Source organism: Mastomys coucha, unplaced genomic scaffold (assembly GCF_008632895.1).
Source record: "Mastomys coucha isolate ucsf_1 unplaced genomic scaffold, UCSF_Mcou_1 pScaffold7, whole genome shotgun sequence".
Taxonomy (NCBI): domain Eukaryota; kingdom Metazoa; phylum Chordata; class Mammalia; order Rodentia; family Muridae; genus Mastomys; species Mastomys coucha.
In genome coordinates, this window is record NW_022196913.1 from 74,709,303 (window position 1) to 74,724,347 (window position 15,045).

At 36.5% G+C, this 15,045-nt stretch overlaps 1 protein-coding gene across 4 annotated transcripts in view; it reads left to right on the top strand.

The window, feature by feature from the left end:
- Vps13b (vacuolar protein sorting 13 homolog B) overlaps nucleotides 1–15,045 on the top strand; it is a 564,858-nt gene that overhangs the window by 339,263 nt on the left and 210,550 nt on the right. For all 4 annotated transcript variants that reach the window (XM_031359340.1, XM_031359343.1, XM_031359341.1 and 1 more), the window contains exon 34: nucleotides 9,040–9,727. In XM_031359340.1, coding sequence (XP_031215200.1) covers nucleotides 9,040–9,727 — 688 coding nt within the window. The remainder of the gene's footprint in view (nucleotides 1–9,039; nucleotides 9,728–15,045) is intronic.

Below are 15,045 nucleotides of genomic sequence, written 5' to 3' on the forward strand. Positions count from 1 at the left end.
TCAAATAAGAATTTAGATATACTTTATCAGTAGACATTAATTCAAGTTCAGCTACACTTTTGTTAAGTTCATACTTGTAGGGCAGTAGCCCATTGGAATATTTAATAACCAGTCTTGTACATTGCTCCAGAAGCTAAACACATATTTTTGTTTGACTCCTACAGAGAGTGCATAGGCTCAGTAAACTTTCATCTGCTTCAGGGTTAGGGCTGATTCCATCTTAAAGCAAATTTATGAGAGTGGCTGATGTGATACAGTTGTTTCTAGTAAAATCAAACTAGCTCTAAGGAGCCAATCCAAGTCAGTTTCTGAGTAAGTCTATGAGAAACAGACTCCAACTCAGACACCATTGTAAAGCCTGATCTAATGAGCACTTGCAGCTGACTTAATCCTATTGCAGATCTTTAAGCAGCCATAGGACAAAATGGTTTCCACATTGACATCAGTGGAAAGAGCTTTAGATTTTATCAGCAGAAAGAATATATACCTTGTACATACAGTAGCCACTTTTAAAGAATTAACATCATGATCCTTTCTAAGCCAGGTTGTTCCTGATGTGAAACCAGGATTAAGGTGCCCAGAATGTGTTGTTTTGTTTTATTAAAACCTGAGTTCATTAAAAACTTGTCAAACTTAAAACTCTGAATATAATATAAAGAATTACCAACCTACTCTGATTCACTATGCATGTGAGAAACATAAATAGACCTGAAGAGACATGAGAACTGGCCCTGAGTAAGATGCTGCAATGCAAAGTTTTCCTTGGTACTAATTTATTATCATGAGTTTAGGAATCCCTGAAAGTAAGTTTAGGCTATACCTGCTCAGGAGTAAGGGAAACTAGCATAAAAGGTAGATGTTGATGACCTGTGCCACTGTGAGTGGGTTTTTAAACCCCACCTCCTTTTTTTTCTTTCTGGTCTTCCATTTTGAAACACCAATAATGTTAAGTGTTATAGTCCATTAACACTAGGCCCAGCCCTTTTCCTAATTTACAACTTAGATTAGACCACACATTGCAATAAAACTCAACCTTGACTGAGTTACCTCTATATTGCAGTTGGTGAAACAGTGTTGTGAACTGTGAGGATGTGAATGGACAATTAGCAAGCAGGCATGGTCAGTAACACTACAGAGACCTATTGATGGGAAAACAGACTCTAGTACACTGCTATGTCTGCTGAGCATGATGAATATCCTTCGTGCTTCTTTTTTGAATACTTGCCTCATTGTTGACAAAACTTGTCATTGATGGGACATTTACATCGTGTGAGATGTTGTGTAACATCTGGTTTGGAGAAAATAAAACAAAAAATTTTAATTCTATTGTGTTCTGTGATATTCAAGTTTATACCTTGATTCTTTATTAAGTTTCAGTTTTGTTGTACTTGAAGTCTTATTTTGCCCTTAGGCTGGCTAGAACTTGTTAAAAAGACCAAGGATGGCCTGGAACTCTGAATCCTCTTGCCTTTAAAGTTCCAAGTGCTATGATTACAGCATGCACCACCACCACAAGCATAAGTTTACTTCAATTAAAAAAAACAAAACAAACAAAAAAAAAATCCCAAAAAAACAAAAACACCATTGACTGGGCTCACTGAAGGAAGCTCTTTACACCAAAGTCCAACTATCCTATGCTTTTTAAAATATTACCTACCATATCACTGAATTGAAATAGCAATTCTCCATAATATTTGCCTGGTCTATAATACTTAAAAATTGGAAGTATAAAAATAAGCTCTTGTTTCTTGATAAAATAAATACAATTTGCTATTTACGTAAAGATTCCAATGTGGACGAGCTTTGTATTAAAGTCCAGTAACTACCTCTCCTAGCCCCAGCATGCCATACTATTCCATAAATATTTACATAGGGAAGCACATGATTTTTTTCAACTTTATAAATACTTTCATTTGTAATTTCAGTATGCATTAACCACTCCTCCTCCTTTTAACTGTATTTGATTTGGTAAGGCAGACATGATGTTTACTTGTTTGAGAGCACTGCTAAGTTTTAGTCAGGGCAATAAAATTAGGATACATGTCACAGTAATACACAGATGTGATTGAAATTTTGTTTCTGTGGTTTTACACTTCACTTTTTTTATAATTTATAAGATGTGGAAAATGAACTCATAATTGGAAAAAGCTATTTTGATTCAGGTCAAAGTCTGATTGTTGACTGCTGAAGGAAGTGTCAGTGCTGTGCCACATGCCCTCAGTTACCAAAGGCGGGATCTTAGGCATGTGCACCTGCACCTGGCTGAGTCTATAGACATGCTTCTGCTTGCTGTATAGTGACCATTAAACAAAGAACTGTAGTGCAGTTGAAATGAAGCTACATTTCCCCTCATTGTCATCAGAGCAAAAATACAGTTTTTCCGTATACCCAAGAGTTTGCTTTCTACACATTTCCTCTTGTAAGATATTTGAACATATATTTATACCACTTGTATTATTCAAGTTGCTTTGTGTGTGTGCTGGTTTGGTTTGGGTTTGGTTTGGGTTTTTTTGTGTGAAATAGGGTCTCATCTTCCATCCTGGCCTGAAAATGGTAATGTTCCTACCCGCCACCTCCTAGATTATTAGGAAGGCATTATTAATGTACCACCATGCCTAGCTAGGGCTGATATTAAAATGTGATTATAGAAATGCTCATATGACCTAACAAGAAGCTTCAACCCAGCATATATTTTTTTTTCTATTCCAGAGTGCCACAGAAAAGCATCTAGTTAAAATAGGGAGAAATGAGTGTACTTCATTGTTTAATGTTGTCTCTTTACCCAGTGTGGTTTTAGTCACTTCTGAGACACTGAAGCTCAGCAAACTGCAGGTTGAACTAGGAAATATGTTATATTAAGAAGTTGTTCCAGTCCTCTCACTTAAACTCCAGCTCTCAGCACATCTCTATGGTGTTAACTGTCTGTATAATGCATTGCTGTGAACGGATAGGGAAATGCGCTAAAGTCTTCTGAGAAGTAAACTATCAGCGTGACATGCTTTCGTAGCTATTGAAAATCCTATATTGAAACCCACTGATAGTGAAACTTTAGAACTCCGGTGATTTAAGTACCATCTGGTTGTGCTCATGGCTTTAAAGCTGTTATCTCCATGTAAAATTTCAGAGTCCTATACTTTCTTTTTCCACCAAACTATCCATTTTTAAGCCACAAATATTTTCCCATCTCTTTCAGATTTTATCTAAAAGTATATTTTAACAGTATTTTAAAAGTTCTTAAACAATAACAATTTATCTTGATGGATGGCATGCTGTGTTTTTTCATTTTATTTTAATTAGCCATTGGGGAACCAAATTCCCTTTTGTTTTAGTCTTTGGAATATTGTTTAATTATTGTTATCATGCCAGATATCTTAAAGGTTATTTTACCAATACAGTTTCATTTACCATAACCCATATGGAATCAATAGTCTAGTTTCCTAAAGTGAATGCTTGGAAAATCTTACATTCATATGCTAAGAGTACACATCCTTTCCTCATTAGTTGGAAAGTACAGGGATTTTGGCACAGGTTCTGTGTGGAAGCATTGTGCAGCTTTTATATGGATTTTGTTTTTAGCCTTTGATGACACTGTTTAGAATAGGAAGTATCTAATAAGTAAAGCATTTTGTCTCAAGTGCTGCCAGTGTGTTTAATATATGCCTGGAGGTCTGAAACATTATCTTCTCCACTACAGTAATATGCATTTAATTCTCTGAAAGCAGAAGGTCGAACTTTTAAAAGGGACGCAAAGTACATTTTCAAACAGAATAATTCAAAACATATGGAATAGGGGACCAGAGTTATGTACAGTTGGTTTTTATGGTTTAATCATGATCATGTTAATGCACACCAGTAGCTAATTAAAGAAAACTTTTATTGTCCATTTTAAATAAGTTAGGTAAGGAGTAGAGGAGCTGATGTAGCTGTGCTGCCCAGAGATGTACTCTGCACTCCCCCACAGCACACAAGAGATGTACTCTGCACTCCCCCACAGCACACAGAATGATGAAAGGTTAGCCTCAAACTATTCACATTGTGAACTTTCTGTTTTTTCAGAGTGAGTGGTGAATTTGGGGGTGCTCAAATTTAGGGCCCAACACAAACAATGAATCATAAAATAGTCCTAACAATGAGCCAGATCTTTCTCAACAGGATGGATAAATCCACAGTGAGATGGAGACAAACTGTTGGATTTTCAGTCACATCTCAAGATTCACCTAATTTTGTACTAAAATGATTTGCGTGCTTGCAAAAAATAGAAAATCAGATTTTTAACTAGAGTTCCCATTTAAGGTTAGTTTCTAAAACTCAGAAAATTTTGGCTCTTTTTTTTTTTTTTCAATGAGAAAGCCAGTCTTTTATCTAGGGATCGCTGATTCAAATTCCATTCTGGCCAGAAGTGGGCAGAATAAGCTACCATCTGAGTTCTGTTCAGTAACCCATGTGTCCTGAGCAGATAACTGCCACCTTGCCCCACCATTTACTTATAGCTCAAGACTTGAGTGACACATGTTGGAGCCTGATGTGTGATTCCCCGTGCATGCTGGACACTCACTTTCCTTACCATTCTTCTCTAGGGGATGGGTACTGTGTGCTCTCATGCTAACCCCTATGGGAACACTTAATATGCTTGTTCTGGGGAGATAAGATTTTAAGCATAAATCTGTAATCCGGAAACAAATTCTACATGCCTGAAAACCGTATATTTCCAGGTCTTAGTGGGTGGCTGACTTTCCTGATTGACAGAACAAAAATAGCTTATGAAGCAAGAACTCTCGGTTGGGATTTGTCATGGAACACAACCAACAGATTCACTGAAACTATGGGAAAAAAATCAGTTTATAATGCCCCAAAATACAGTCAGCAAAAATTAAGTCCTTAAGGACTTAATTATATTACTAGTTAGCAATGTATTTGGAGGTGTATTTGAAATTTTGACATAGTAATATAGAGCTTTAAAACTTAAGCTGTTACCTGATGAGCAAGTGACCATTTTAACTCAGTTCCTAAAGTAAGTCTGTTTGATCATGCATTCAAAGAATATTAGCAAGGTGTTTTCTTTTACTCATAAACTGTCAGCTTTCTCCTCATGACTCTTTTGAAAAACCTCCTTCTGCCTCAGTTAGTAGCAATACTCTCTCCTCAAAAAATGACAGCATTTAGGAAAGACAATGTATATAGTATACTAAATCTGTAACAAGCAATAAGCACACTATGCACAACGCTGAGACTGAATATAGTATGGGAAATTAAACTCTGTGGAAGGAGGAAACTGAGCAGTGCCCAGAAGAATTGTAGACATTTCTATAAAGAGGAAGTTGTTTTAACTTATCATGGTGTACTGGCTGGTTTTGTGTGTCAACTTGACACAAGCTGGAGTTACCACAGAGAAGGGAGCTTCAGTTGAGGAAATGCCTCCATGAAATTCAGCTGTAAGGCATTTTCTCAATTAATGATCAAGGGAAGGAGAGCCCCTTGTGGGTGGTACTGACTTTCTTGTGATGAACAGCAAGGTGAGAAGTATAAGCTGAATATATCCTTTCCTCCCCAATTTGCTTCTTGGTTATGATGTTTTGTGCATGAATAGAAACTCAGACTAAGACACATGGATAAAGTGTTTTATTTTTTTTTTCAGTACATAACCTCATTCAGAGATATATTAGTCATGCATATGAATACTCCAGTTTAAGAAGGTCCATCCAGAGACTAAGTATTACTTACAGTATGCTCAGCTAACAATATAGATGGGGAACAACCATGAAGGCTTCATGAAGGAATCTGTAAAAAGACATTACAAAGAACAGTATTGCGAAGTCTTCAAAAACATGTATTTGCATCTTGACAATCATTAGTTCATTCTGCTATGTGATTTATTAATTTCTATTACTAGTATAGAAAGAACAATTATTGCTGCACATTTAAGGATCATCTTCAGTGTGTGAGAACATATCCCTACCTATACAATGATAGAGAGCATTCCATGCAAGAGTTCTTTACCTGGTAAGAGCTATAGACCTTTAGTGCCTGCTTAGTTTGGAGAATTTTCTCTGTGCCAGGCATTGCTACTTTTAAGGTAGACTGCATTTTCAAATCCTCATACCAACACTGTGAGGAATAATTAATTCTGTTTTATGAATATCCTTACAAAGGTTTACAATTATCCAAAATATAGGGCTTGATCCCAGGTTTGTCTGACTCGAAGACCTATATATAGCTATGCATCAATATAACTTATCTGTAGGAATACTCTGAGAAGTATGTGTACCATCAATACTAATAGAAGTATGAATGTGGAGTATATGTGTATATCAGGCTAGATGGTATAACCTGCTGAACATGTGTGTGTGTGTGTGTGTGTGTGTGTGTGTGTGTGTGTGTGTGTGTGTGTTTTATCTCATTGTTTTGGGGCCATGATTAACCAAAAATCATAAAAGAAAATAATACAATCAAGAAAGGTAGTGAATGCAAGATGTAAAAGGCTGTGGGTACAAAAGTATATTGTTTACTGTAACCCTGTTGTAACCATCAGTACACACTAAAATAAGGATACAGAGCAAAAATAAGTGTTCTCTCCCTTGAAAGCCTCCATGCATCCACATGGCCATCTGCTGGACAAGCCCTCAGAGTCACTGTTGATCAGCAGGCTGTCTGAAGAAGAACCAGTGACTTAGAGCTAGACCTGTTTCTCCATCTAATTGTATTCCAAACTTCCTTGATTCTGAGTTATCACCACAGAAGACAGTGAAAATAGTGGCATTGTTACATAATCAAGTATGGTATACTGTGTGGCATAGTTGTGTGTACTATACTCTAGTTTTATATGATAGCAGTACAGTAGGCTTCTTTACACTCGTGTCACATAAATGTGAGAAATCCATTGTTAGGTGACATTAGCATAACCAGGACATCACAATAGAACAGAACATTTTTGGCCCCATAATTTAGTGGAAACTCTGATGCATATGCAATCCATCATGTAACCATATTGTTCTAATAATATCTGATACTAATACCACAGTTTAGCATGATCAAATTTTATATTTTAGAATGATATAATTTATTCTATAGTAGAATTGTGTGAAGTACTAAGATTACCAAGAAGAGAACATTTTGAATGATGACTCTTAGGTAGCTGTGGCCAGCTCAGTGAAGTGCTGTGGTCAGACAAGAACACGCTTTGGACAGACTGACTTCAGGACAGGAGCACAGTTTGGATAGTGTAACTTCAGAAAACATGGGGCCCTCTAAGAGTAGGGTTACACTGTTTTGTTTCAAATAGTAATGTCTGTGTTTCTCAGCACTGTAGAATCAAAATACTGTTGGGAAACCGTCATAAGTGCTTCCTCATTATCTTTGATTATTAAGTTATTTAATATTTCACAGTGTGTCTTTGGGAGTCAGCTTACAGCAGTTTGTAGCATTTGGCAAAATATTTTTAACCAGTCAAATTAGAATATAATAACTGCTAAATGACACTTAGGAACTACGCTGTGTTTTAGGAATATTTCTCCATTCCAAGTTGTCTTGGATTCTACTGCAGTCCTTTGGAAAAGTGTTTGGAAACACTCAATAACTTAACAGATTGTTGTACTACTTACCTTGTAATTTAACTTCTTAGAACTTGCCCTTAATTTCTCATCAATTCTCGTAGATACGTCTTAGCAAGAATAAAGCCTAAATTTCTAATTATGTGGGAATCCTTGAAAAATTTAGTCATAACATTAAATGAAATGCTATGCAGCTTTTTACATGTTCTTTTAAAATAGTACAGGAGACAAGACGCAAACAAAAACTTACTATGACTATGTGTATTTGAGGCCAGCTTGGCTGCATAGAGATCTCACAGCAAGTGTGTGTTATGTAACAAGACCCTGCCAAAGAAAGAAATCAACTTACAAGGATAATACCTTGTCTAGAAATGGGTTTCACATTTGTCTCTTTAATATGATTATAACCATAAAGGGATCTGAGTAGAGGGAAGAAAAACTGAAAGTGGATCTATTAAATAATCCTGTTGATGATACTTTTTAATGCAGTGGGAGTAGGGAAAGTTTGTTTTTCTCATCCAGTGTTGCTGATTCCCATGTTTATATGGATTAGTCTGTGTCACTTCAAAAAGTGCCATTTAGATAGTTAGGAGATCCCAGAAGTTCTCAGAGGGACTTTACCCATCTACTGCCACCAAAGTCTTTTGTACTCCACAGGGAGTCAGTAATGGACCATCTACCCTCAGAGTCTTTCCTAACTGGAGTGCTGGCTTGATGATGCACCTTTACCTCCTCCCACACCCTGGGGGAAAAGAGAAAAACCCAAATCTTTTAAAAGGTCATCCGCTTATTTAATTTGACAGTCTTTGTCCTCAAAGTCTGAACTTCTTGTATTTTCCCTCTTTCTAAAATCTATACAAAATTCTATAACCCAGTTTTATAATAAGGATGAAAAACAAAGTATAACTGCACCATGTGGAAACTGTGTTTACTAGTGGTGACCCTGACTGCTAGCTGGAGTCATGGATTCATTATTTGGAGAATTATTATATGACTACTAAAGTAATTATTTTGGGAAACATTTTAATGACTGATTTTTTTATTAATATAAAATAAGAAATATTGACAGTCTGAAGTACATTTTAATGAAGGAAATGCACATTTGATAATTTGTCCTCAAGAACTTTTGACATCGTGTCAGGCATGTAATTTCAGCTGTTGGGAGACTGAGCCATAAGGATTGCAGTGAATTTCAGACCAATCTGGAAAACATAAGAGTTTCAGTCTAGCCCAGGCTAAGGAGCAAGAACTGTTCTTAAAACAACAAGAAAAAAAAAAAAAAAAAAAAAAAAAAAAAAGGAAAAATTTCCTTTGGATCATGAGGAGATTTTTTTTTTTTTTTTTGAGAATGGACATCCACTTCGTTTGTGGCTTGAAGTTATACTAAACTCACTATAAGTCCCTTTAAACAGCATGTTTATATAACATTGTTCATGTAGTGACACTTGATGCATAACTACTTTGACATATTTCCTTTTTGTTTTCCTTACAGATTTCTAAACACGAACAGAAGAAAGTGGATACATTTGATGGAGGCACAGCCGAAACCTCTTCCCGATACAGTGGTGCTCAGGACAGTGGCATTGGCAGTGACAGTGTTAAAATCCGCATTGTGCAAATAGAGCAGTACAGTGGTGCCAGTCAGCACCGCATTGCCCGACCCTCCCACCAGTCATCAATTGTGAAAAATCTTAATTTTATTCCTTTTGATATATTTATTACTGCAAGTAGGATCTCTCTAATGACCTATTCCTCAGTGGCCTTACCCAAATTCAAATTACCAGAACAGAAGGAAGATGGGAAAACAGGCAAGAGTTGCTTGAATCTCCCAGAAGTTGATTCTGATATAGCTAAGCCTAACCAGGCATGTGTTTCCATGGTGACTGCTGAAGATCCCTTAAGCAGTAGCACATCTTTTTCTTCAGGGAAGAAAGTAAGGGTTCTCTCCCTTGAAAGCCTCCATGCATCCACAAGGTCATCTGCCAGACAAGCCCTTGGAGTCACTGTTGTTCGGCAGCCTGGCCGAAGAGGAACCGGTGAATTAGAGCTAGACCTGTTCCTCCATTTAATTGTATCCCAACCTTCTTTGCTTCTGAGTTGTCACCACAGGAAACAGAGAATGGAAATATCCATCTTTGATGCTATGCTTAAAGGTGTAGCCTCTGACTACAAATGTACAGGTAAGAACCTTGAAATATATTTGAGTATAATATTAAGTTTTATTTCCAGTTTCAAGATTTAGCAAACGGCCAAGCGGTGGTGGCACACCCCTTTAATCCCAGCACTTGGGAGGCAGAGGCAGGTGGATTACTGAGTTCGAGGCCAGCCTGGTCTACAGAGTGAGTTCCAAAAACAAAACAAAAAAAAAGATTTAGCAAACGGAACACAGCCGACAGACCAGACATAACTTCTTTTCCCTACAGAGTATGGTAAATACATGCCTGTAACTGAATTGAGTTTAATAAAATATTGGGGAAAATATATCAATGTTTAACATTAATATTCTCACCATGCCTCTGAACAATCTTTTTCCTCAGTAGTTGCATGAAATGGACTCTCTCTTGGCTGTAGATGTCCTTGCAGTTTGTAGTGTGTGGGAACCATAGTTATTAGTAGTAATGGTCCATAGGTAGACCATCCACAGTAGTGTAATTGTTCAAAAAATAGTATAAGGAGCTTATTGTAGTGTTCATTCATCTATTCATCCCACTAAAATTTATATCCAATCAAGAAAGACTATCAAAGTACAATACTTTAAAGACATTTATACTTTTATTTAAAAAAAAACAAAACATAACAAAAACACTCGAACCTTTTCCAAATTAGAGATTTGGCAGCAAACACTGGCATGTGGGTAGCTGCGTCTCCTTTTCAAGACTTGAAGAAGAACCTAGCAAGCACCTTGTAAATAGACATGTTGTTGTCACCTAATTGATGGAAGTCAGCAGTGAGGCATTTGGAAGACAGTCTGATCTGAAAGTCAGTCTGCTTAATTCTTGACATTAGAGACACCCTTTGAATTCATTATTTTCTTGTTAATTTATGTTTGTATTAATACAACAAAAGCAACTTGAGGGCAGGAAGGATTTTTGGCTCCTAGTTTGACAGGATCCATACAATCCATCATGACAGTGGCAGCATGGCTACACAAGGTGTCAGGTACTTCTTTATCCCCACTTTTTAGTTTTCCCTTTTCCCTTTTTATGTTTATTTGAAATCCCACTGTAGTCTCTGGGATGGTACTGCTCCTATTTAAGGTATTCAGGTAACTCTCTGGAAAGCCCTCACTTCAGAGTCTTGAGCTGGCAGCTCATACTAGGCTCCTAAAAATATTCTCCTGTAAGGTGCTTTTAAACCACTGGCAGTTTAAATCAGCCATGCTGAGTATTTATGCCATGGTTGTTGGCAAATGCCATTTGTTAACATTACCTGCAACTATTGCCTTCCTCTTCAGACATTCCCATTACTGAGTGCCTGTGATATAACAGGTACTTCGAGGCACTGGAGGCACGACCTTGCTAGTGCTGAGGTAATAGAACTTGTTACGTGATTTAAGGATTTCTGCCTACTTAACTGATGCCTCTTTATGTTCTGATTAGCAGTGTTTGGGACTTGGTATGAGATTGGAAGAGTAAATCTTAATTCCCAGAACCTCCTTAAGGTCCCTTGGCTATAATCTCTTATGTAGGTAGGTGTCATTAAAGGCTCTGCTAAGAGGTAATGAGAAAGATGGGAAAATAGGAGCTGGGTAGGAGGTGATAAGAACATCTATGGCCTCTTCCCAAACCTGAAATGTAGATATGCCAAAATAGCATCTTATAAGATCATTCTTTCTGCTTACTTCAAGCTCAACCTATGTTTATACTGTGTGTGTGTTTGTGTGTGTATACACACATATATAAGTGTGTGTATGTGTGTGTAAATATATATAAATGTATCTCAGGGCACTGGTGACTGAGGTAAGGTATACAGATGAGAACTGATGCTGATATTTTCCAAATATATAGAAATAGATTTGCCATAATCTGTTTCACAAGTCTACTCCTAAATCATATGTCTGTCTCCTTTTGTTTAAATATGTATTCAGCAAGGTTATAAGAGCTCAAAGAAAAGATACTCATTTGGATCATAGTATCTTCTTAGGTTACATGAATAATGAAAAACTAAGATATTTCTTGTGTAGGATGGGGTAGATTGTGGAACCTAGTTTCAGCAGACGAAGTTAATAGGAAGGCATGGGTCTTTGTTAGAGAAGAGTCAGCTTCTGAGGAAACTCTCCTGCAGAAATATCCTGTGGGTGCCTCTGCTGGGTATCTACTTAAGCCCTTATATGATCCAAATATAGCAGTTCTTGGTTATAACCAAGTGTTACCAGTATAGTATGTGCTTTACATAATCATAGTTTTTAGAAATTAGTTTAGCACTCTGAGGAAATGTGTTAGAAAACCAAAAGTGCAAGTAAAAAGAAAAGACAAAAACCTGTAACTATCACTAGGTCACACTGCGAAGAATTATACTGTTTAAAGTATGTTCTTTTATTTTGCCCTGATAATAACTCAGTGAGGGAAGCCCTATTTCATACAACGGATGGAAAAACTAAGAAAATAAAGCTTAGAGAAGTAAGTTCCCTAAGTCACAGCTGTATAAGGACATAGCTACACTTCAGAAGCCAAGATTTATTCAACATCTGCATCTAGACTTCCTACCTTTAGGTGTTCTGAGGAGAAAACTGTGAAGCCACTGTCTCCAGCAGACTTCACTCCTTGCTCGGATTGTACAAATGGTTCCTTTCACAGTTTTAACTGGTGAATTTGTCATTAAATGTGTCCAATGATGTGACTATATAAAATAGCATATCCTCTATTGTGACAAACCTGGCATCGTATTTTGGTGCTATTGCGGGATGTTGAACTATCAGGCCAATTGTGATTAAAAGATAATTATTAAATAATTCTAAGGAACTAATGCTAATAATTCCTAGCATTAAGTCTAGTAAGGAATGAGCCTGAATAAATGTTTTCTATTACTGCTTTCACTGTTATATGAGAGAAAGTTTACTAAACTAGAAAGCAGAAAATTGGACTGTTATTATCCCGCCCTGTCATTCATTGGCAGCTAACTTACATGGGCTTCTTCCTTGTGCTTCTGTTACCTCCTCTCCTAAATGTGACAATTACAAGCTGTATCTACAAGGACAGTTTCAGACCTAGAGTTTTGTCATTTTGTAATCTAGAATTCATCTCCCCACCATTATCTTTTTAAAACTATAACTTATAATTGATCTATACTGCTTTAGCAGGAAGCCACTAAGATGTTAAATTAAGCTGAAGATAAGCATCATGCCAGTTTAAAACTATTGTTGACTTTTGAAGATGTGAATTTTTTTTCAATAACCTAAAAACACTAATTCGTTTTCTCAATGTTTTAAATATTTTTTATTATCTATTAATGAAATTGCCTTTCAAAACTGGACTTTGGATATTCGTTTTAAAGATTCACTTGGATGAAATGATCAACTCGTCTTACCAGTTTAATTATCCAAATACTTTATGTAGTGCTTTGCCATATCCCAAAAGGAAAACTGTTCCATTTACACTAGTCTGTGGAAGGCTTAAGACAGTAATTTTATGCATAAGAAACAATGTGCATGGCTATAATGTTAAAGTTCATAGGTGTAGAAGGGGAAGGAAGAATAAGATGGGACTGACTAGTTCTACTTTTGAGTCCTAAGGTTAAGCACTCCTTACTATCTCTAAGTTGGAAGAATAAAATGGGTGGTCAAAATGAAGGTAACAACAACAACAACAACAAAAAATACAAAGGTACCTTTCTAAGAAAGTTTAAAAGGAAAGTTCAGAAGCAGCATAAGTTAAAAATGAAAGAAAAAACAGGTTGTATCTTTCTTTTTTTGTTTGTTTTATTTCTCTTTTAGTTTTTTCAGTTTTTAAAATCTATTTGGAACATTAAACATGATAGAAGTAAAAAAACATCACTTATGAAGTCCTCTATGACAGGAAACTGACAAGTTCCATCTCCAAGGGAGAATACGCAGCTGAACTGTGGCTTCATAGAATGAACTGGGTAGTGTTCCTTCTGTTTCTATTTTATGGAATAGTTTGAAGAGTATTGATATTAGGTCTTCTTTGAAGGTCTGATAGAATTCTGCACTAAACCCATCAGGTCCTGGGCATTTTTTTTTTTTTTCGGTTGGGAGACTTTTAACAGCTGCTTCTATTTCTTTAGGGGTTATAGGACTGATTAGATGGTTTATTGGATCCTGATTTATTTGGTATCTGTCTAGAAAATTGTCCATTTCATCCAGATTTTCTAGTTTTTGAGTATAGGCTTTTGTAGGAGAATCTGATGATTTTTTTTTTTAATTTCCTCAGTTGATGTTGTTGATTTCCCTTTTCATTTCTGATTTTGATAATTTGAATACTGTCTCTGTGTCCTCTGGTTAGTCTGGCTAAGGGTTTATCTATCTTGTTGATTTTCTCAAAGAATCAGCTCCTGGTTTTTGTTGATTCTTTGTATAGTTCTTTTTGTTTCTGTGTGGTTGATTTCAGCCCTGAGTTTGATTATATCATGCAGGCTACTTCTCTTGGGTGTATTTGCTTCTTTTTGGTCTAGATCTTTCAGGTGTGCTGTTAAACTGCTAGTGTATGTTTTCTCCAGTTTCTTTTTGGAGGCACTCAGAGCTGAGTTTTCCTCTTAGCACTGCTTTCATTGTGTCCCATAAGTTTGGGTATGTTGTGCCTTCACTTTCATTAAATTCTAAAAAGTCTATAATTTCTTTATTTCTACCTTGACCAAGTTACCATGGAATATGGCATTGTTCAGCTTCCATGTGTATGTGCGCTTTCCATTGTTTTTGTCATTATTGAAGACCAGCCTTAGTCCATGGTGATGTGATAGAATGCAAGGGATTATTTCAGTTTTATTGTATCTATTTAGACTTGTTTTGTGACCAATTTGGAGACAGTACCATGAGGTGCTGAGAAGGTATATTCTTTTTGCTTTTGGATGAAATGTTCTATAGATATCTGTTAAATCCATTTGTTCCATAACTTCTATTAGTTTCAATGTGTCTCTGTTTAGTTTGTGTTTCCATGATCTGTCCATTGATAAGAGTGGGGTGTTGAAGTCTCCCACTATTATTATGTGAGGTACAATGTGTACTTTGACCTTTAGTGAAGTTTCTTTTTTTTCTCCTTTTCCTTTTATTAGATATTTTCTTTATTCACATGTCATATTTCCCAGTTTCCCCTCAAAAAAAAAAAAAACCAAGAACAAACCCCTGATCCCTTCCCCCCTCCCGCTGCTCACCACCCCACCCTCTCCGGCTTACTGGCCCTGGCATTCCCCTACACTAGGATTTCTTATATGAATGTTGGTGTCCTTGTATTTGGAGCATAGATGTTCAGAAATGAGAGTTTATCTTGGTAGATTTTTCCTTTGATGAGTATGAAGTGTCCCTCCTTTTTTTTTTTTTTTTTTT